We start from the raw sequence: 22,500 nt of genomic DNA, 5'->3' as shown, positions 1-22,500 counted from the left end.
ATTGGCTGTGAAAGGCCAATTACACTACATACATGACACGCATGCCTCCAGGATGTCCACAACTGCTCAGGACAACACAGGGCAGCTCAAAATGTGGAAACGCTTCACGAATTTGCGTGTCATCCTTGCGCAGGGGCCATGCTAATCTTCTCTGTATCGATTCCAATTTATTAAGTGTGCTGCCTGAGCAAGCACATTATTCCTCTGTGGCCGTCTGCCTTTTGAATGGCGTGTCAGCAGAGTGACCCCTTTACCGTGGTGCAGGCCAGTGGCCTGCAAACCCTGGTAGGCCACACCCTTAAACATCACCAGTGTGTGGGATGAGGACAAACACCTTACCCCCACTCTATAATTGAAATAGTTTGCACTTCCTTTCAGTTCTGGTTATATGTTTATGAAGAGGGTGGGGCATGAGGCTCAGCCTCTTCTAGATTCTTCTTCTGTATGTATGCCAGATATTCCAGCCAATTACAGCCAATTACACTACAAACATGACACACCCTTAAGCATCACCAGTGTATTGGATAAAAATAACAAATTTAATCATTCATCCCATAAAGCAGCACATTCACTGACATTCACTGAGCCAGTCAATATGGTAATGAGGGTAGGTCAAAGTTGCCAGTGAAATACCTAAATGATCCATTTCACAAAGCTCACTATGTGGATCAACCTATGGGAGCCAAGCTGTATGTTACCTTTGATCTGGACAACCACTCAAGTCATTTGTGACATAATTATTTAATGTATGATATGTTAAATGTAAATGTATATCACGGACATCATCCAGAGTCATAGCGCATATTTTTTTTCACAAGAAATCAGACTTTCTAAAACTGTGGAGTACACTCCTACGCAATCATACAATGGCAAAACTCCACATCATATCTCTTTAATCAGATTTTATATGTAGGGCAATCAATCCTTGTAACTTTTTAAAATTTCATAAGATGTATTACACATATGAAGGTTTTTTGTCCCGGATTGTGTACTGAGCTTTTAAACCATGCTCTATTTAAAACCAATTTATCTGACTCTGCTTGGCCGTCACAGTGAGCCAAATACAAGAAGTAAGGCTTAAAAAAGGTGCAATTGATAGATTAGTGCAGGAATTGGATTTTATTCGTCCTCAACTACAGGTGTTTGCTGAGACTTCTCAAGATATTTTCAGTTACTCAGAGATATTGTAGCTTACAGAAAATCTCCCATCCATCCTTCTTGTAATTTGGCTTTATTTAGATTGGGTTTTCCAGTCTGCCAAGTTCTGCTTGGTTATCTTGTTGTCGTTTTGTTAATTTTGAATGCAGAGTGCAAACATCTGGCATATCGAGTTTATGTCCTGGGTATTAAACTGCTATCAGATGTAGCATCCAGACATTCACTCTCTAGCTTGTGTAGTCACTCCTGGTAGCTAGAAGTACAGCGGTACAGAGCCACAGTTAATTCCTGAAATTCTAAAATTCGAATGTATTACATAGCATCATCGAGAAGTGCTTCGTAAGGGGATAACAGCTGCAAAGTAAAGGTGGAAAGATTGTTTTTTCCTTTCTTCTCTGCTCATGTGTGAACTGCATTAACACTCAGCCATCTGCTTTAGGGACTGGGGAGTATAGGAGGCGAGAGTCGACAAGCCGGTAAGAGGATCCTCCTTATCATTATGGATGATTCTGCAAACTAATTTGATGTGGAGCTCTACGTGCTCAGTGATATCTTCATTGTATTCCAGGACTGTGCTTATTCAGAGGATACTGGTGCCAATCTCTCCCACTCTACTGCACTTTCACACTAAAACCATCTGCTGTAGACCTGCAGGGGAGAGTCAATGAGTGTGAGTGGAGTTGGTGAATGTATAATGTGGGTTTTAAGAGTGCTGGATAGTGTGGCTGTTTGTTTATGATTGTTGGGAATGTTTGAGAATGACTGTGACTGAATGTAATATCCCTTACATGCCTCCTTTTCTCAATGCCTTACCACACTAGACTCCACTGCATTTTTCTGCTTCTGTGTAATTAATGAAAGTCAGGCTTTGGTTCTGATACCTAGTTAAAGGTGGAAAAATACCAACATTTTGTCAATCTGTGAGACTGATAAATCTTGTATGTAATTTTCTATCCGCTCTGTGCTCTTCATATAAGCACAAAGCAATGTCTAATACAAAGATTATTGCTTTTCAGAGCAATGCTTTAAGTAAGTTGAATTTAGCTAGTCAAGTTAGCAGTCACTGACAATCACTTTAAGAAAGTATTTTTGTCCAAACACCAAAATGCAATCCAGCTTTTGTATAGCTTATACTTAGCTCTGAAAACTCATGTCTGCACTCTGCAACAATGACTTCAAGAAAGAAGCAATGCACTCATCCATGATTGTAAGAGTGCAGGTAGAAATGTGTTTTTGCAGTTAGTTGAGACCAATCCCTATTTAAACAATCAAGCTTCCACATTTAAGTCATCAAAATTCCTTGATTTGTCATGTATTTTACATAATTATGTTATTGGATCAAATCTGGCACGTTGGAAATTTCCAACATATCTGCTTCAGGACTTCGCAAACTTAAATAAATTACAATTTTTCGAAGAGACTTTCTTGGTTGAACTTAGTGATTATACTGTTGGTAAGAGTGTGTTTTATTGTGGATCATGAGGAGTAGGTAAAAGGAGTGTGCACGTGGATACGAACATGTGCTGCCGAGCAGCAGGAGCACTCAAGAGGGCTGAAAACAGTAGACAGGGAAGGTGATGGCATGGGTCAAAGGTGACACAGTTCTCTCTCATCGACGGAGGTGGCGATGGACGGGGGCGGACAGAAGAGGAGAGGATGCAATGAGACGAGGAGGCTAGGTGACACAGCCGCCTGCCCAAAAAACTGAGAGGGTCAGCAGTTTGCAGTGGCTGAGGGCACGGACACAAGGACACAAGGACTGTGGAGTCATTTAAGCAACTTTATTGCCAAGTCTGATTCATCATGCCCCTCTGCATCAGATGGTAACAAAAGGTCATAGAGAAGTTCAATCTGGCCACAAAGGAACATGTTTACAAGCTTTTGTTTGATCCAAATTATGAGCTGAGAGGGTACTATGGGTTTTCATGCATAATTAAAGGTCAGGTTTGAAAAATACAAACCCCAAAGATAGTTTTATCTGAAGATTACACAATATTGAAATTAATTCCATGTGTTAGCATAAATATCTCAGGTGGGGAAATTCCAAGTACAAGTGAATGGTCGGCTTTATTCTGATAAATCATATTAGTTACTTGAGCAAGCACTTGCATCAGCTGATTAAAGCTCCTCTCAAGCACTAGTCAAAGTTTTGTCATTATGGGGATGGTAAAAAGGGCTAATTTTATGTTTAAAAAAGCTGCAGTCTACAACCAATGGGTGACATCAGAGTCACTATTTTGACTTCTTATGAAGTGTCAGTGAATGTGTGACACACATAAGATATTTTAGATTGAATTTTAACTTTCAATTATTGTTAAAGTGTATATGAGATAAATCCAAGATAGAAGCACCAAGCAGTGTAATACTCAAAGAGCGAAAAGCTCATTGGTATTAATCTACAGAGGTTATGTAGGTTGTTTTCTGGAATAATAAATTGCACACATGCATAAATGTTTAAGGGCATAAAGGGCAATAAAAGCATATGCCCAGAATTAACTGTATTGCTTAAAAGACATACAGAAATCCTGACAACTTACAGGCTACATATACATCATGTTTTCTGGTTTCTCTACCATCGAGACGACAACACTACATTGGGTGCTTTTCCCAAAAAAAGGGGGCACTCACAGGTTTATACACTGAACTGAAGTCAGTGAGGAGTCTTACTTCAAGGGAGCAAACTGTTTCACAGCATCCTGTCTGGTTTAGTCCTCAGATCTTCCTCTGATCTGCTCAGACTCTTCAGAAACTTTCATGTGGACTGTATGCTTTCCCCCCTCACAGAATCATCAAAGGAGAGAAGTGAAACGATGGCAGCTCTTTCCCCCAGCAGCAGAATAAAACGTGTGTGCACAGAGAAGGACTTTTTTTTTTTTTTAAGGGAGCTGTACCTGTGCACATCACTTCATTAACATCCCCACACCCTGAGCTGTATAACATTTGATCAGGGGGGGAAAATGTTCAGTTTGCACATCACAGGCCATTGAGCAGCTTCCCACTCATTTTATGACATAATGGCGGTTATTTCTAACAGAGGCCGGAGCTTTGACACCTCGGTTGACATTCATATTTATTACAGCTGAGAATAGGTTGTGGCGAGGTGTCTTTGAGAAAAGGGGGGGGGGGGGGGGGGCAGCTTAATGGGGTAATAAATAAGTGAAGGTATCTGGAGACGTTTACGCCCTCCCTCTCCCCCCCTCGCGGCAGTCTGCCTCTGGCCAAGTGAAAAGAGTCTTCGGCACAGTTAATCACACGGGGACGCAGCCGCAAACGATCAGCGGGCATTATCGCATTCTGCATTTCTGTCAATACCTCAGGGTGCAATACGTCTCTAATATAAGTCAAGTTATGTGAGATTTATTCATGACGGATGTCGGGTTAATACACATGCTGTCGTCGAGGAGGAGGAACAGTGAGGAAGGAGCAACATTATCAGAATGTAGCACCAGATGCCGTAAAGAAGAATAAAAAGGAGCACTGTGAAAATGCAACATCAAAGTGTGATTTTTTTACTGCCCCCCTTTATGAATCAATGCACATGACTCAACTCTTTCGTTTCCAGGTACATTAAAAAAACCCGACTCTTCAGAAGTTTGCACACTGCCCTGAAATCCTGTCTGGTGCTATACAACAATCGAGAGAAACAAGCGTTTCTGTCCCGGAGCAAAAGAAAGAAGAACGTTCAAGTGGTACCATTATTACAGTATTTTGCATCATGGTACATCGCCCCAGTCACTGGATGCTCTGCTCTAATTACCCAGCCTGCTCATCTCTATTCAAGAAAGTGAACTTTTATCACTCGTGTGTTTCAGGCTCATGACAGAAATCAGTGGTACACATATAGATAGATAGATAGATAGATACTTTATTGATCCTGAGGGAAATTCAAAGCATCCAGTAGCAGGTTACAAAGACGTACATTACATGAAACATTTGTTACAAATTAACCACAAAACCGAAAAAATATATGTGCAATTTAAACAAGAACCTGTAAGAAATCTGTAATTAGACCTGAATATAAAAAATAAAAAAGTGTTAACCTTCTGTCATATAAGGCATAGTCAAATGACATTTAAAAAAAGCAAGAATTCCCTGCACTCGTAAACAGCAGCCACCCAAGACATCAAATGTTCCCGCAGGAATAATCAGCCCGCATTGGGAGCGGGTTGCTCAAATTGCAGAGAGGGGGCCTCAATCTAACTAAAAGGCTGTTTGCGTTCTATGACACGACATGTCTGCTGGTGTTGGGTCTGTCTAATGCCATCTGGCAGCTCCTGCTCCTTCAAAGGGAACTGTCAGGTCTCAAAGGAAGCCTTTGATTAGATGCTGCAGATGCATACAAATACTGTGTGCAAAACAGATGCAGAGCAACACGTGAGGGAAAAAAACTTCGGCTGAACACTTTCAATTTTCACACCGACAAATGTGCGGCCTCACAAGGGGACTAGTTGTTGTTCCAAAAAACCACCATAAGTCTCAACAGGTCCCCGTCTTCTCGTACAGGTAGAAGAACCTTGATCATGCTTTACTTCGCTTTTTTTCTACTCAGCGCTTGAAATTTACACCTAAAAAACAAACTGCCATTATGAGGAGGGGGGAACTAAGAGGTCACAGTGAAACTTACAGTTTCGGGCTTTAGCTAACACTACATCGACTGTGACAGCGCACAAACAGCTTAAAGGCTTTATATGCGATTTTTTGATCCTGCAGATGTCGCCCTTGTGCACCAACATGAAACCAAAACAACTTGCGCTGCATTGTTGTGTTAGCATGCTAATGCTAGCGATCTTTATTATGCTTGTATCTTCACACTGCATGTAAATTTACCTGAAATGAGCGTGATCTAGAAACACAGCTAAGCAGTGAGTACAGTATGTTATTCTTCTTTTCTCTAGTCCCTCAATTAAACAACTTTTATACACGAGGGGAGGAGTCAGCCGGCCGTCCGGGCGATGTAAACAAACTGAAGATAGGACTCTGAAAACTCTGAAAACATCACAGACAGTGGGACTCGGGTGTTACACCCATTGTAGACAGTCATGACTCAGAGTTATTTTCAGAGGATATTCTTGATTTCTATTACATTTAAGTGTGAAAAATCGCATAGAAAGCCTTTAAACGTCTTTAAAGTCAGGTGACAAGCAGCCAGGAGCGAGTAGTACAATACTCAAGGCCATGGCATTAAGTCCCTGCGATCCTGCAATGACCACATATATTGCAACGGGCCACCACTTCTCGCAGCACCGAGCCTAAGTGAGGTGAACATGGGCATAATAAGTTGCAAAATGTGTGTCGCGGTGCAGCTGATGCAAGTGCCGAGTAACACGGAGGAACCGGGGATGAATGTGGGAACGAAAGCCTGGAGGGACAGCGTCGAAAAAAGAACAGAGCGTTCGCGGTGTCGAAGGAAGCAGACGGCTGTAACGAGAGAGCCGACCTCATGGACAAACATGATTAGCTTTCTGTTTTCTGGAAATTATGTGTCACAGTGTGTTTACAAAGTGTGTGTGTGTGTGTGTGTGTGTGTGCCGAGGCAGGTCGGCTTTGTGGAGCTGTGTGCATTTCTGCATGAGTAGGGCAAGGTAATTATAGTTCAAATTGGAAATAGAAATGGGATTCCCACACAGTTTTAGTGACAAAACACAAGATTTTTTCAGGCCGTTTCTCGGTTTGTGATTTCGGTTGGTTGGCGTTGTGTTTCTGCTTTGTTGCCTCCAGATAGAAAAAAAATAACATTTGGTGGGTTTTTTTTAATAACAAAGAATACTTTTTTTTACACCTCAAGTTGTGAGGAACTCTTGATGTTGTGACTAGAATTGATAAAATGTGAAGTCCGAAATGAACTCTTTTTGCATACACCAAACTGACTCTGTGGTTGTGGAGAGAGAGAGAGAGGAAGTTAGGATGCAAACACACCTACTGCAGAGACTTTCTAAAGGAGTCACAACTTTAATTCAACTGGATATTGGTGATGGGACGTGCTTACAACATCAGTAAGAATGTATTAGCATTCTCCAAGCCCCACAGTTTTCACTTTAGCGCTCTGTGCTTTAATTTGAGGATTGGTTTATATTATTTATTTCCTTGCTAGTTCACCAATATACCTTCAACTATTCCTGGTTTTCCAGATCTTTTTTATGTATTTATTTATTTACCCATTGAGATTAAGAACCTCTTTTCCAAAGGAGTACTGGCCAAGAATTCAGCAGCAAATCTTAACTTTTTATTATAAATAATGTCAATAATGTCACACTATGATCCTAGTGTTTTCCCTGTGTGTCCCTGTGCGTGTGTGTGTTTGTGTGTGTTTTGTAATCAGGAATGGGGGCCGCAGTAGCTCAGTCTGTCCAGGCACTTGGATTGGTAACTGGAGGGTCGCCGGTTCAAGTCCCGACGCGTACCATAATATGGAAGTTGGTCAGGCAGCTGGAACACCCTTTTCTGCCTCTGGTTCCTTAAACTTAAATCTTATTTTTTGATGTCGTCAAAGATTTCCACGGTGGAGAAAGTCATGTGATGCCAAAAAGACCTCAGAGCTCTACCAAACATGTAGAAGAGGAGGTGAAGCTGAGGTGGGCCTTAAGTCTCCAGGACAACAGCTACAATGCACCCGCCTGTCAGTCAACTCAGCCATGGCCTAAATTATGCAAATTAATGGAAAAATAAAAATCTAGGCTTAATAGAATCAGAGTCCCAAAAACTTCAACCAACTAATGTTCGTGTCTAGAAAAAATTAAATGATCTAATGAGACCGAATGGTGGTTTAAAATGGGCATTTTAATATGGGACCTAATGGGGAATCCTTGGATCTCTGAGTCCAGCCTCAAGTGGACACTCAAGGAACTGCAGTTTTTAAACACTTCTTTATTAGCTTTACTTCAACATCTCAGGTTGCCACCTGACTACAGCCAATTAAAGGCTTTCTATGTGATTTTTTGATCCAGCAGATGTCGCCCTTGAGCACCAGCATGAAACCAAAACAACTTGCGCTGCATTGTTGTGTTAGCATGCTAATGCTAGCGATCTTTATTATGCTTGTATCTTCACACTGCATGTAAATTTACCTGAAATGAGCGTGATCTAGAAACACAGTTAAGCAGTGAGTACAGTATGTTATTCTTCTTTTCTCTAGTCCCTCAATTAAACAACTTTTATACGCGAGGGGAGGAGTCAGCCGGCCGTCCCGGCGATGTAAACAAACTGAAGATAGGACTCTGAAAACTCTGAAAACATCACAGACAGTGGGACTCGGGTGTTACACCCATTGTAGACAGTCATGACTCACAGAGTTATTTTCAGAGGATATACTTGATTTATATTATATTTAAGTGTGAAAAATTACATTACATACAGGTCACTGCCTTAAAATAAATCTTAATATGGGTTGTAATAAGCTCTTGCGGCGATGACCTTTATGGCCGTACTTTTGCTGTTGATAGTCTCAATTGAAGTGCGACGTGAAACATGTTGACTTTAAGAAAATCATTACCACATCTTGATTTCCGTTAAAAATCAGACTTTCCATATAAATCCACTTGTTAATTGTAAAAGTACAATTCCAAGTCTGTTGTCACTGAGAGAAGTGAATCATTTCTGAGTCACTCCGAGGGAGGCTAAGCTGATTCCACTAAAGGCATTATAGTAAACCCTGCTGGTCTCCAAAAAGCTTTCCAGGTGTTGGGAGGATTTAATATTGGCTCAAACAGCTTCCTGTAGCCTAAAATCCTCTTAAAAAAAAAAAAAGGTCCAGTGTTAATTTTGTTTAAAGGTTAGCCTGGAGAGGGTCCAGCTGGACAGCAGAATGGGCTGTGTGACGGAGAGAGAGGGCGGAGGAGGGAGCAAGCGGGGGGAGGTTTTTAAGAGGTATCCAGAGGTGAGGGTGATGACAGCGCTCCGGGGGCGAGGTTACGGACCAACAGCACTTCAGCTGGCCCACCGAGGAGTGAAAAGCACAGACCGAAAGATCACACTCACATTAAGGACAACATTAGGTTGAACACCACAGAGACGTGTGCACACTCTTTTCAAGCTACTCAACATTCAACAGGTGGTTCAACCCTGAATGCATTTCCTCATCGTCTTCACAAAGGTATAGTGCTCAATATGCGATCATTACAGCCCCCGTCGTAAATAGCGCAACCATACAATCTAAGCTAATTAGCCAAAAAGCGGCTGCCAGATATGGCTCAACAAATAAGCCACAGTAAGCCCAATAAGCCACATTGATATCTTCAGTCAGTCGAGAAGTGAAGCAACCCTGTTTTCTTTATCAAAACACAATCCCATCACATTTACTTACCACGACGGCTTTCAGACATGAATCCTAATCGGAGCAAATCTATAGGAGCTGCTGTCATGTGCAGAGGCAGACACCTATAACAGACGAGCTGTGACAGGACGCCGGCTTTCTGTCCTTCATCGCTCTCAATGTGTGTTTCTGAAGCTTAAAATATCTGCAGTGCATCACCATATTTGTTTGCAAGCTTCTTTCCCGAGCATCACACAACCTGACGCACACAATTCGGCCTCCCATGAATGAATGATTGGAACAATATTTTTTTTACTCGATTTTAAGTTTTTCCCAGAATTGTTCAAAGAGCTGAAAATTCTCCTGCCATAGTTTGTCCTCGGTGGAGCCTGCAGAGCTTCTCAGAGTCTGGTTAGATTGCTTTGGCATCCTCTGTTCACTCTTTTCAAAAACAATACTTACTTTGAGGGTTTTTGTTTTCCCACTTTCAGTTGATTCAGTACTGTGCCATAAGAACAATTCATTATGGTCACCGCACCTTCAGTTATACCATTTTGCAGTGGCTGACAGCTGCAAATGAAATTGTGGACGTGTTGAGAGGTTTCTTTGATGTGCAAACTCTGCAGCAGCCGCCACATCTGCAGGTGTGGGCTGGTGTACACTTTATTTATGCATTTATGAAGGACCGCTATTTTGATAATTGAGTTACTGTTTTGTGCACATGTATTCAATTATTAGTGAAAACCCAATAACGCAAATTTCTATCTGTAACATGACATAAAGCAGAATATGACGGATGTTAAAACAGGGGTGGTGCAAGCTCTATGTCTTGGTCACTAAACCTGCATGTTATGAGAATGAGAAAAATGGTTGTCCATTTCTATAACAATATGAAGTGCAATACATACATAAATATTCAAGATTGCATACCAGCTATAACTCACAGCTTTAATGTGCAGCCCCTGTTTTCACCACAGTCCTCTTTTTGCAACATGTTTCTTCTGAATCCAAAATAAAAACATGCTTTATTTGGTCCAGTCTGCCAGAAAAATGTGATGAAGAGGACAATAGTGCAAAAAATGTAAGCTTTTTTTTTGTTTTTGTCCCCTGGATTTTCAGCTAGAATTTGCACAGTGGCTGAGTGGTGCAGTCGATAGTGATGTTACCTCACAGTGAGGAGGTTCCTGGTTCAAATCCCCATCTGACAGAAGCTTCTCCGTATGGAGTTTGCATGTTCAAAGACATGCTCGTTAGGTTAACTGGTGACTCTAACTTACCTGTATGTGTGAATGTGAGTGTGGCTGGTTGTCTGTCTCTGTATGTCAGCCCTGTGAGTCCATGATGTACCCTGCCTCTCCCAATGACAACAATGGGAAAAGCAGTACAGATAAAGGATGGATGGATTTAAAGCAAAAGCAAAAACTGTCTTTACTCCAGTGTTTAAATGCCTTCTCATCCATCTTGCTCTTGGCTGTACTAGTTACACAACCTCTGTCCTGAAGTAAATAATAATGGGACTGATGTATCACCTCTTGATTTAGAAATCTGGACCTACATGATATCTGCTCAGATAGCAGTTAGGACAAAGATAAGGCCGACTTAGATAAGACCAGCAGTGGGTCAGATAAGCTCAGCATAAAGACTTGAAACAAAAGAGAAAACTGTAAAAGCTGCCTCTGTTTGATGGTGCACCTTTAAAACCCAGAGTCATAAAAATCAAACTCTTCATCCATCTTTTCTTTAGCTGTCCTCCATGCATCATTTTCAGGGCAGCTTGGACCATAAAGAAAGCCTCCACACCAGCACCAAAGAGCTCCACAAAATGGAGACAAACACCACATAGGTTTTAGATAGACTTACCTCTCGTCGCCGTGACGCCCAGCAGCTTTGTTTGATCTTCCAAACCACGGCGGCCACCAGGAGCAGCGACAGGAAGCAGCTGTGGACGGACCAGATGAACAGATGAGTCAAAAGTACAAGAACGAGAGTAATTATGGAAGAGCAGATATGACAGGAAGTGGGAGCCGTGGGAACATTTGAGGTCACATTTGTACCCAAGACACGCCGTGACCACGTGTGTCACTTTCCGTCATGTATAAATAAATCCATTAGCACCGATGTTCTTCATGCGTGAGTCATGCATATTCATGTGCTTTTTGGTCTTATGGCACTTGACAGAAGAGGTGATGCCAGCTCTCATCGATATGTTTTATTATTTCATGAGCTCTATATAAAGACAGAAACAATCAGCTGTTGCTCAAAACGATGAAAAAGTGATCAATACAGAATACTTTTTGTTAAATTAAATCAGATAGATGAAAACACTCCTCGCCTGCTGTAGATAGAAAACTGGGACCAAAAGTAGGATCCAGAGATATTCAGAGTTAGAGCATATATTAAAAAAGAGGCGATGATGGTCACAGTATACGAGGTGCAAGTTTAAGAAAAAGAGAGGTGTAGTTCTACAGAGAAGAAAAAGGGGCCAACTTTGCACCTCCAGTGAGAAGAGGTTTTAGAGGGTGGCAATTCCTGCATGAACACATTTACATGAATTAATTTCACTTCATTAAGAGACTTCACTGATAAAAAAAAAGTAGGTGTTTACATATTCTCCTCTTTTTCAAAAAAGTTTAAATAAGTCTCAGAGCTCCTCAAAACATGTGTGTGAACTTTCTTGTTCTAAATCCACTCTGATCCTGTATTTGATCATGTCTATAAACCCCTCTATTTCAGCCCTGCTCAGAACAGGCTGTTTCTGTGTCTGTACCTTTAAATATGTAAATGAGCTGTGTCTGACCACGCCCCCTCTCTGGAAGGGCTTGGGTGTACTCGGTGCTTTCTCGCTCCATGTCCTATTGTTTACGGTGAGAAGGCAGACTCAGAGGACAGAACAAACACCTAGCTGTGGGAGTGTCACCCACCTGGGGGAGGGGCTACTGCCCTTTGTGATGTCATGAAGGGAAAATCTCCAAACGGCCTGTTTGAGCACACATTTTCTGAAAAGTGGAGCAGGGAAAAGACGGAGAGGATGGACTTTTCTCATCATTGGGGGGTTTGTAGACAGACTGGTAATTATGTGTTCACAGTTTGGTGATTAGTTTATATCATTCATTTTGGATTATAACTTGTTGATACGACAGAAACCATAAAATCCTCTAAAATGCGTCTCTGTCGTCGTCTCTTTAACTTGGGTCTCTCAGGCGGTCAGCCCGTTCTTAAGAACCTGACAAGTTTTGATTGATGGATTCATTGTTATTAACACTTAGTTCAACATTAAAAGGTATATTCTTTTAACTCATATTTTTCAGATTTTAATTGAACCAGTTTTGAGGCTGGAAAACTTCAAAATAGAAGAGACGACATGAACACAGATTCTTAGTTCTCATAAGTTATGATGATTCATTGTTCTGTTTTAAATATCAATTGCATGAAAGTTTATTTGATCTCTTTCCAGAGTTTTGACATCCAGTAGCATCTTGCTCATCATGAAATTTGTCTGTGCTTTTTTTTTTTTCACTTCCTGTTGAAGCAACGTGGGACTTTTTTATATTTCTTCAGCACTGCACGTTTTTTTTTTCTCCTCCTCCATTTTCAGCTTTTTACCACATTTGTGCGAATAAAATATAGAGAAAGAAAAAGAAATGTCTGAGTGTTCTTTGCACTCAACATAAAATTGCCTCGAGGTGATGAAGGTAGGAGTGACATGTCTTGGCGAGGTGCTTTGTTAGCTGTGTCTCTGTGTGTGTGTGTGTGTGTGTGTGTGTGTGTGTGTGTGTGTGTGTGTGTGTGTGTGTGTGTGTGTGTGTGTGTGTGTGTGTGTGTGTGTGTGTGTGTGTGTGTGTGTGTGTGTGTGTGTGTGTGTGTGTGTGTGTGTGTGTCTGGCTCCCTCCACTCCCCCTGGCTTGCTTTCACACTTTCACTTATGGGATGCTGTGAAAAGGACAGGGAAGAAAAACCGGGAGAAATAGAAGACAAAGACAGAGCCTGCTGCAAGTATGTATAACTGAGCGTCAGACACGATGTCTCCTGCTATCTGAACTTCATCCCCGGCCTGTCGCGCCTCTCCCTGATTCTCTGACAGCGTTCCTGCGGCTCTCCGGTCCAAACTTCCTACATTTCAGCTCATGTCGGTGTTGGCAGCTGGCTGGCTGATGAGCAAACTATCAGCAAGCATGATGGCAAAACGCCTAAACCACAGTGATCCAAAACATCAACTCAGATTTTCCCCCCCAAGGAAAACATCCACTGTAAAAATAGAAATGTGCACATTGGAGGATTATGACATCTAGAATAGCTCCATTTTTTGACAGGTGAACACAAAAATACAAACTCGTCCCAAAACTAGAAAACTGAGTGTTGTGATATTCAACCGTCGTGTCAAATCGAGACAAAAAAATGCAGATTTAAAGTCTTTATAAGTGATTTTTCACACTTAAATATATAAATCAAGTATCTCCTCTGAAAATAACTCTGAGTCATGACTGTCTACAATGGGTGTAACACCCGAGTCCCACTGTCTGTGATGTTTTCAGAGTTTTCAGAGTCCTATCTTCAGTTTGTTTACATCGCCCGGACGGCCGGCTGACTCCTCCCCTCACGTATAAAAGTTGTTTAATTGAGGGACTAGAGAAAAGAAGAATAACATACTGTACTCACTGCTTAACTGTGTTTCTAGATCACGCTCATTTCAGGTAAATTTACATGCAGTGTAAAGATACGAGCACAATAAAGATCGCTAGCATTAGCATGCTAACTTTTGGTTTCATGCTGGTGCTCAAGGGCGACATCAAAAAATCCCATATAAAGCCTTTACACTGAGCTGAGGACATTATGTTCCATCAAAGTTACACAAACTAGAGTTTTAATTTTACATTATGAACTGGCATTTTCAAGATTTCCATCATTTGGGCTTCGAAACGCTCCTCCAGAAACCAGTGGGTGACATCATAGAGACTGTGTCCATGTTTTATATGCTCTATGGTAATGTCCTGATAAAATAAAAAGGAACTTGCTGGGAGAATTCTCTTCAGCATCTGTTGCTTTCTCTTGTTGCAGAAGCATTGAATGGACGATTACCTGGATTGACCTGATGTGTAACAGGAATCTGTCTGATAGATTTTTTGTGAAAACACACTGAAACAGTTGGATTTTTTTTCTGTATTCATGCTGAGATTCTTCTTGAATATCATGGGGACACTTTTCCCTCTGTAGGGGTTTAACATGACTTTAATTATAACCTCAAGTTAAAGCATAAATCCTCCAGTCAGACCCCCCCTCACTGATTATTCTCAAAAGTTCTTCCACATTTTCATTCTGCACGCCTTTGCCCATTTTTAATAGCGACTGTGACGCGTTCAGATCTTTATTCATCGCCCATACAGCACCCACACCTCCGCCTACCCTGTGTGACTCTTTAAAGTGCAATCCATTCAAAAAGAAAAAAAAATGTCCCCTTATCTCTCCAGGCTGAAGAGGACTCTTTAAGCGAGCCATCCGTTCAGCCATCTTATTGATCTGGCTTCCTGCTCGCTGCTTAAAGAGCGACATGCCGCTGATGAACGACCCGCGTGAATAGATATCAGCTCTGCATCAAAGGCCTCCCTGCTCAGCGGGCTGGGAGGGAAAAAAGGAGAGAGAGAGCGAGAGAGAGACAAAGGACGAGAGGAGGAGGAGAAAACAATAGGAACGAGGGACAGAGACTGTAGTGGTGAAGGACGAAGAGATAAAGGCCGAGAGGAGATCAGAAAGTGTAGAGCTACGGATAACGCAGAGAAATGAAGACTGAAAAGAAATGTGGACGGATAAGGAGTCAAATTTGTAACAATATTTAAACTAAAACGAAGAGGGAGTCATTTCTCTCACTTTGCTCTCGCTGTTTTGGAAAAATCACAACAAATGTATTTTTTATTACAATGGCAGTAAGAGTGTTTCCTCTTCTGGATTCATATGGAGGCTGTGCTCCTCCAAGCGGACGGCCCAGGTTCAAATCCCACTTGTGCCTCCCTTCCCGCATGTCATTCCCCACTCTCTCTCTCTCACTGATTTCTAACTCTATCCACTGTCCTAGCTCTACATTAAAGGGGGAAAAAAAGCTCAAAAATAAATCCTTAAAAATAGTATTTCCTCTTCAAATTAATCAGAAAAACTAATTTAAATATGAAAGGAGAAGATTCCTAAAATCCCCCGAGAAAAAGGAGAGTACACAATGCTCACACAACTTCCTCAAGAATGAACAACCGTCTTTTTAAAAAGCTTGAACGTAAGACCGTCGGTACACACATCAATTATGACTGAAGCCATTAAGATTAATAGAGAAACCAAACAAACATGCAAAGCTTTTATTGTGAAAGGAAAAGGAGTGTTTTCATTGGACGACCCCTGACTTTGAGGACAAACTGAACAGGTGATGCTCTGCTGGCAGCCTGAGCTCCGGGGGGGGGGGGGGGGGGACGACATTATATCAAAAGTAAGAGTGAGCAGCTTTGATTAATACGTTGGTGAGAATCCATACCGCCGTCTCTAATGTCATTACACAATTCCTCTTGATGCTGAAATCACGCGTTCGGCTCACGACTCTGTCCTCCCTCGTGCTCAAATCCAATTGTACTCTTACTAATCTGTGCGTTTTGTGCTCTCCAGAGGCCGACCTGCACACTTTGTGGGGGCTCTTGTTTGTTTTGTGGGCTCGCCAATCGTTTGTCATTAAAAGGCTTCCGCAGACAGGGAGCAAAATATTAAATGTTACAGCGATGACACAAACACACAAAGAGAAGAAGGACACACACACCTCCAGTTCCACAAAGACACACGGCCAAGGTTTCGTCAGATTTCAGCCTTCAGTCCCTTAAAACCCCTCCATCACACCCACAGCCTCCACTCTGTGTGGGGAATAGTAATGAGGATTGACCAGCAGCCACCTGCAGGTCACACCTCGTCTCTTTGTCTGAAGCGCCATCCTCACATTAAACTAAACTCTTAATTAAATGTGAAACACTTTAAAAGGTGAAGTCAATACCGGAAGGAAAGGATATCATTTACTGTATCATTAAAGTCTTTATATGTATTTTTTCACACTTAAATATAATATAAATCAAGAATATCCTCTGAAAATAACTCTGTGAGTCATGACTGTCTACAATGGGTGTAACACCCGAGTCCCACTGTCTGTGATGTTTTCAGAGTTTTCAGAGTCCTATCTTCAGTTTGTTTACATCGCCAGGACGGCCGGCTGACTCCTCCCCTCGTGTATAAAAGTTGTTTAATTGAGGGACTAGAGAAAAGAAGAATAACATACTGTACTCACTGCTTAACTGTGTTTCTAGATCACGCTCATTTCAGGTAAATTTACATGCAGTGTGAAGATACGAGCATAATTTCATGCTGGTGCTCAAGGGCGACATCTGCTGGATCAAAAAAATTGCATATAAAGCCTTTAACATCTCTGTCTGCCAGTGCGATCTCTGTGAATGTAATGAAACCACTTGGTTATGTTTTCTACTCCTTTGTTGATATTCTGAGTGTATTTAACCACAGGTAGCATTGACATCAAGGCAAATATTCTCATACTAGCATCTGAAAGGACAACCCCCACCACCCCTCGCCCGACAGGAACAAGCCCTACTCAGACTGCTGTTTTAAGCTGCAATATTCGCACCCCTGTGACGTCTTGCCTTCAATCTGAATGTTGCAAAAAGCACGGTGTTAGAAGCCCAGGAGGCCTCATGTCCCGGCAGCAGAAGCCGCGCACTCGAGTAGACGGAATTCCCCCGACCTCCAGCGAGGTGACTACCATATGCTCTTTTGTAAAGCGCCTCAATTCTTGTTATGAATTCCCTTTACAAATAATGATTGATTGATTGATAATGGTGGAACAAAGTGACCCTCTGTCTGTACCGTCTTCCAAGGTGGTAACAGAGTCAGTTTTAGACCGTTTCAGCAGGGCCAGCGGGGGAGCACAGCGCTGTGTGTGCGCATGCATGTCTGTCTGACTGTGTTGTATGTGAAGCTCCCGCTGTGTCCTGCACCGCCGAAACGCAATGTGAATTCACAGACTGGGACGTAAATATCACACCGACGAGAAATTCATATTCGGCTAAGTTAGGGTACTTTTGTGAGAAGAGCCGGCTATAGTCTCCTCCACTGTGAGGTGTATGAGTGAACAAGCAAGTCAGGGAGATTTGAGGGGCAGTCTGCCTGAAATTTCATCAACATTTTTCAGGAGTGCGTGTGTGAAAAACAGCTTTGGTTATCTGTGGGGTTCATGTAGCTGCAGGTAGCCTGGAGGGCACCAGCATCAAACACTCGCTGCACAGGGATCAGCCTCCATTAAAATCTACCTCGTTATTGATCACTTTGTGGGTTTGATGCTGCTTCAACAAGCCCGAGCAGGGTCTCTAACGGCTGGTATGAGTCAGGCTGCATTTGTTGAAAGAAGAAAAACACCTGAGGGGGGAATTACATAAAAGACAAAATCAACTCTGTAAAAAAAAGTTCTGACAAACTATGATGTCTGTTTTTTTTTTTTTGTCAGCTCTGATATCGAGAACTTGTCATGAAATGCAACTGAATAAAATTCCACAAGCACTGGCAACCCCGAGGTAATAAAGACTTACACAATCATTTTAACTCAAAATAGAAACTGCACTCGAAAAGGAACATCATTTACAGAGGTTTCCTTTTTGTATTTAGCTACACACAACTGTCATGGATGTTATTACTGCATTAAGTAATGTGCAGACATTTGTAATCCTCGTCGATCCATCAAGAAATATCTGCAGATTAATGCAAGATCTGTGGGCGAGGGACTACTTATTCTGTTGGAAATCTTCTTGCATTTGAAGCATAGACTGTAAATAAGAATGGAAGCTGTTTCTGTGCCTGTAGCTTTAAATGTAAATGAGCTGGTATTAAAGGTGACATATCCTCCGCCTCTTCTTCAGTTTAAATAAGTCTCAGAGCTCCTCAAAACATGTGTGTGAAGTTTCTTGTTCTAAATCCACTCTGATCCTGTATTTGATCATGTCTATAAACCCCTCTATTTTAGCCCTGCTCAGAACAGGCTGTTTCTGTGTCTGTACCTTTAAATATGTTAATGAGCTGTGTCTGACCACGCCCCTTCTCTGGAAGGGCTTGGGTGTACTCTGTGCTTTCTCGCTCCATGTCCTATTGTTTACGGTGAGAAGGCAGACTCAGAGGGCAGAACAAACACCTAGCTGTGGGAGTGTCACCCACCTGGGGGAGGGGCTACTGCCCTTTGTGATGTCATGAAGGGAAAATCTCCAAACGGCCTGTTTGAGCACACATTTTCTGAAAAGTGGAGCAGGGAAAAGACGGAGAGGATGGACTTTTCTCATCATTGGGGGGTTTGTAGACGGACTAGAGACACATGTTAGAGTTAGAGGAACATGGGGAAGAGGATTTTACAGAATATCAGTCCTTTAAGTAAAAACTATTTCTACCAGAAAAAGGAGTCACAAAACAAAGTATGTCATAACTCCAGATTCGAGTGGACTGCTTTTGATATATTCTTCATTTTTTCTCTCTCTCATTACCATTTAAAACTGTCTTAGTCACTAATAAATCTCAATGTAAGGAGTGCCGCGGTACTTTAACTTGAAAACCCTTTTGTTTGCATCTGAGGTTATTGTCAACATCCCAAAGGCCTAACAAACACGCCGGATGCATTTGTTACCTCATGACGCATTAGCAAAGCTTTTTTTATTGAATTTCTGAACGCCAGCATTGTTTACTTTGGCTGGTGGTCTTTCACGTCTGCTTGTTTAATCACCACACTTCTGCCACCAACTGTCACTCCCTCTGCAGTCTGCAATAATGTCAACTTTCAACACACTGCGCCTGTGCAGGGTGCTGCTGGATGCACAACACAAGCTGTGTGTGTGCACATTTAATTATGTGAAGTTTTTTTTTGTTTTTGTTTTAATGCTGATCGCTTGTGTTTGATTGTATTTCCTTCAACATGAAGCCAGACGCAGACTAATAAGCAGAAAGTATTATTTTCACTCTGACAGCTCATTAGTGGACATTAAGTCTGGGAAACATGCAGCTCACAATCTGATATGCTTTGCTGCTATAATTATGTTTGCTAACAGGCGTTTCTCTGACTAGATATTTTGAGGGCTTTTATTTTTCCCCAATTAATGACGAGTTCACAACCGAGTTTGTGTCTTATCATGAAAATGCCGCTGAACAACACAGGCAGCGTGTGTTCTGCAGGACATTAACTTTCTCATGACGAATAATCAGTTATCCACATTTACATTTTTATCCGCACAGGTCACAGAAATCCTGAACCCAGTTCATCACACGTTGGTGATATTCACCTGTGTGTCAAGCAAACCTTCCCTGACTTAATCCAGTGGAAGAATGATGCTAGCTGTCTGTTTCTGTGGCAGACTGGAGTGTGGACGGAGAGCCGCAGAGAGAGTGTATTACTGTATAGCCACGAGCTGCTGCTTGCTGCTGCTGAGGCCAGAGAGGTGAGCGCTGACGTGTCATTGGCTAACCTGACAGCAAGACAACAGCCACGGGGCAAACACCAACAGAGCGGCTCTGTTGTCTGCAGCCAGCTGAATACTAATCCAGCAGCCTGCCTCTCCTGCCTGCTGCTGCTGCGGGCTTACACTCCGGGGTGGGAAATTAAACCTGCTCGGCAGCCAAACGTCATTTCATTTTCAGAGTGTTTGATGAGTTTGTCTACTGAACCACACGTTAACCGGCAGTCAGTTGCCTGAGAGGTCCATGTTCTGCCGCCGCACTCGTCCAGTGCAGTATACCCTCTATCACTATACGGGTGCAGGATGCCAAGAAGTGTAACCCATCTGAAATAGAAGCAGGGCTTAGCACGTTGCAGAATACAAATTTTCGGTATAATCTCTTCAGCTTTGCTTGTTTTTTTCTCACTGCCAGCATGCTGGGAAATGTGAGTACTTTTTCAGTTTTCAGAAACAAATTGTTCTGACAGGTAAAATGTCAGGTTTGCTCTACGTGTGTGCACAAGTTGCCGAACTTATGACAAAGTCCTTTTCACTTCCCTAATTTAAATAAAAGATGTTCATCTGTGACGACTAATTAAATTTGCCACCGATGGTTATCATTTCCACTCTTAAAGTCTTCCTCTTCTAGGGTCAAAGTTGACCCCTTTTTCAAAACTGTGATGCTCATTAAAAGAATCCTCACAGACTTTAAAGAACAAAACAAATGCTCTCTTTGGACACACCCCCTCCATCCCTCAGCTCTCCCCCACCCCCTCCCTCACTGTTTCACCTGCCAGTGGTCTGTGAGACGGATAGCATCAGAGTGCTAATGGATGTTATTACTGCGTTAAGTAATGTGCAGACATTCCTCAATCCATAAAGAAATATCTGCAGATTAATGCAAGATCTGTGGGCGAGGGAAGACTTTTTCTGTTGGAAATGTTCTTGCATTTGAAGCATAGACTGTAAATATGAATGTGAGCTGTTTCTGTGCCTGTTTCTTTAAATATGTAAATGAGCTGTGTCTGACCACGCCCCCCTCTCTGGAAGGGCTTGGGTGTACTCGGTGCTTTCTCGCTCCATGTCCTATTGTTTACGGTGAGAAGGCAGACTCAGAGGGCAGAACAAACACCTAGCTGTGGGAGTGTCACCCACCTGGGGGAGGGGCTACTGCCCTTTGTGATGTCATGAAGGGAAAATCTCCAAACGGCCTGTTTGAGCACACATTTTCTGAAAAGTGGAGCAGGGAGAAGACGGAGAGGATGGACATCTCAAAACAAGAGTGTGTGATAGATTGAATATTTACATACAGTATGTCTTCTGTGTCAGTGTGTCAGAAGCTCGAGTAGACGGAGCTCCCCCAGCCTTCAGCGAGGTGATCTGTCACTACTACCACCCAACGTCCCTGAAGCCCAGCCACCACCATCAGACTGTGACGTCCCAACAACCACCGCCGTCCTCATTCATGCACGGCCTGCTCCAACCTCCACCTCAGGAACGCGAGGAATACAAAGTAGAAATCCTCCCTGCATCTTACCCCATCTATACCATTTTTCTTTTACCTGCTCTCTTGTAAAGAGTCTGGAGATAACACTCCTCTCTTCGCTTATTTTAATGTGTTTAATTGAGTGCTTTGGTAGTGTCTGTGTCTGTATGTGTCTGTGTGTGTGTGTGTGTGTAAACTCTGTATGAGTGTACCTGTTGTATTGTATCTTCTCTAAAAAAAACCTGCTAAATGGGAGTATGTTTTAAATGTTTTGAAGATGCTGCCTGTGAGATGTGATCTAGGTAAAGCAGAAGCATGGATGATGAAGGGCTAAAAAACAAAATCTACAGATAAAGAGGGACAACAGCAGCCGAGGGAATACAAGGATTTAGATATTGATTGGAGGAAAAACGGCATTGCATCAAATTCCTTCCAAAAAACAAACCAAGCGTGCCTCTCATTCTGTCTCGCAGAAGGCCTCGACATGACCAAGCCTTTAAAATACAGTTAGAGGATGTATGGACATGACGCTGACGGGATGGGAAGAAAAGACTCGGCCCCCCTGTGGGGACTCCCCAGGAGTGCCTGCTCTCCTCCCTACTCGTTACAGGTGAGGAAGAGGAGGAGGAGGAGGAGGAGCAGAGAGTGGAGGCTCTGAGTCAAACCGACTGATCCAAATCATTAACTATTAATCGAAACGCAGTAGCGGCTTTCAGCTCCTCCCGGACCTATCAAGAGGAAAGGGTTTCGAGCACTCTCTCTCTATCTGCTCCATCTTCCTCGTGTATCTATCTGTGGCTCCTCGCTGCTGACCTGACACATCAGGTCAGATGCAAGAGAGGGAGTGTTAAAGAATGCAAGAGAGGGAGGATGAGGCAAATGGTGGGGGAGAGAGATGGAGGGTGGAAGGAGAGGAAAAGCTGAACGTGGGAAAAAAGGGGGGAAGAAAACAAGAGGGAGGCTTGAGGCTCATACCAACGCAGGAAGTTAAACGGGCATGGGATGATGCAGCGGCAAAGTTTTAGAAAAAGATGGAGGGGGGGGGGCAGAGATTCACAGAAAGAGAGAGAGAGAGAGACAGGATGAGGGAGGCTGTTGAAGGCTAAGGGAGGAGG

The 22,500-nt window shown here is 42.5% G+C and overlaps 1 protein-coding gene and 1 non-coding gene across 2 annotated transcripts in view; both read right to left on the bottom strand.

Annotated features, from left to right (window-relative positions):
* atrn (attractin) overlaps positions 1 to 22,500 on the bottom strand; it is a 183,440-nt gene that overhangs the window by 59,169 nt on the left and 101,771 nt on the right. Inside the window, exon 26 of the mRNA XM_061062761.1 lies at positions 11,267 to 11,345. Coding sequence (XP_060918744.1) covers positions 11,267 to 11,345 — 79 coding nt within the window. The remainder of the gene's footprint in view (positions 1 to 11,266; positions 11,346 to 22,500) is intronic.
* LOC132993884 (U6 spliceosomal RNA) lies at positions 89 to 195 on the bottom strand. The gene has a single exon (XR_009676576.1). It is a non-coding gene; the product is annotated as a U6 spliceosomal RNA (small nuclear RNA).

This window comes from Labrus mixtus, chromosome 18 (assembly GCF_963584025.1).
Source record: "Labrus mixtus chromosome 18, fLabMix1.1, whole genome shotgun sequence".
In the NCBI taxonomy this organism is placed as follows: Eukaryota; Metazoa; Chordata; class Actinopteri; order Labriformes; family Labridae; genus Labrus; species Labrus mixtus.
This window is presented reverse-complemented; position numbering and strand designations above follow the sequence as displayed.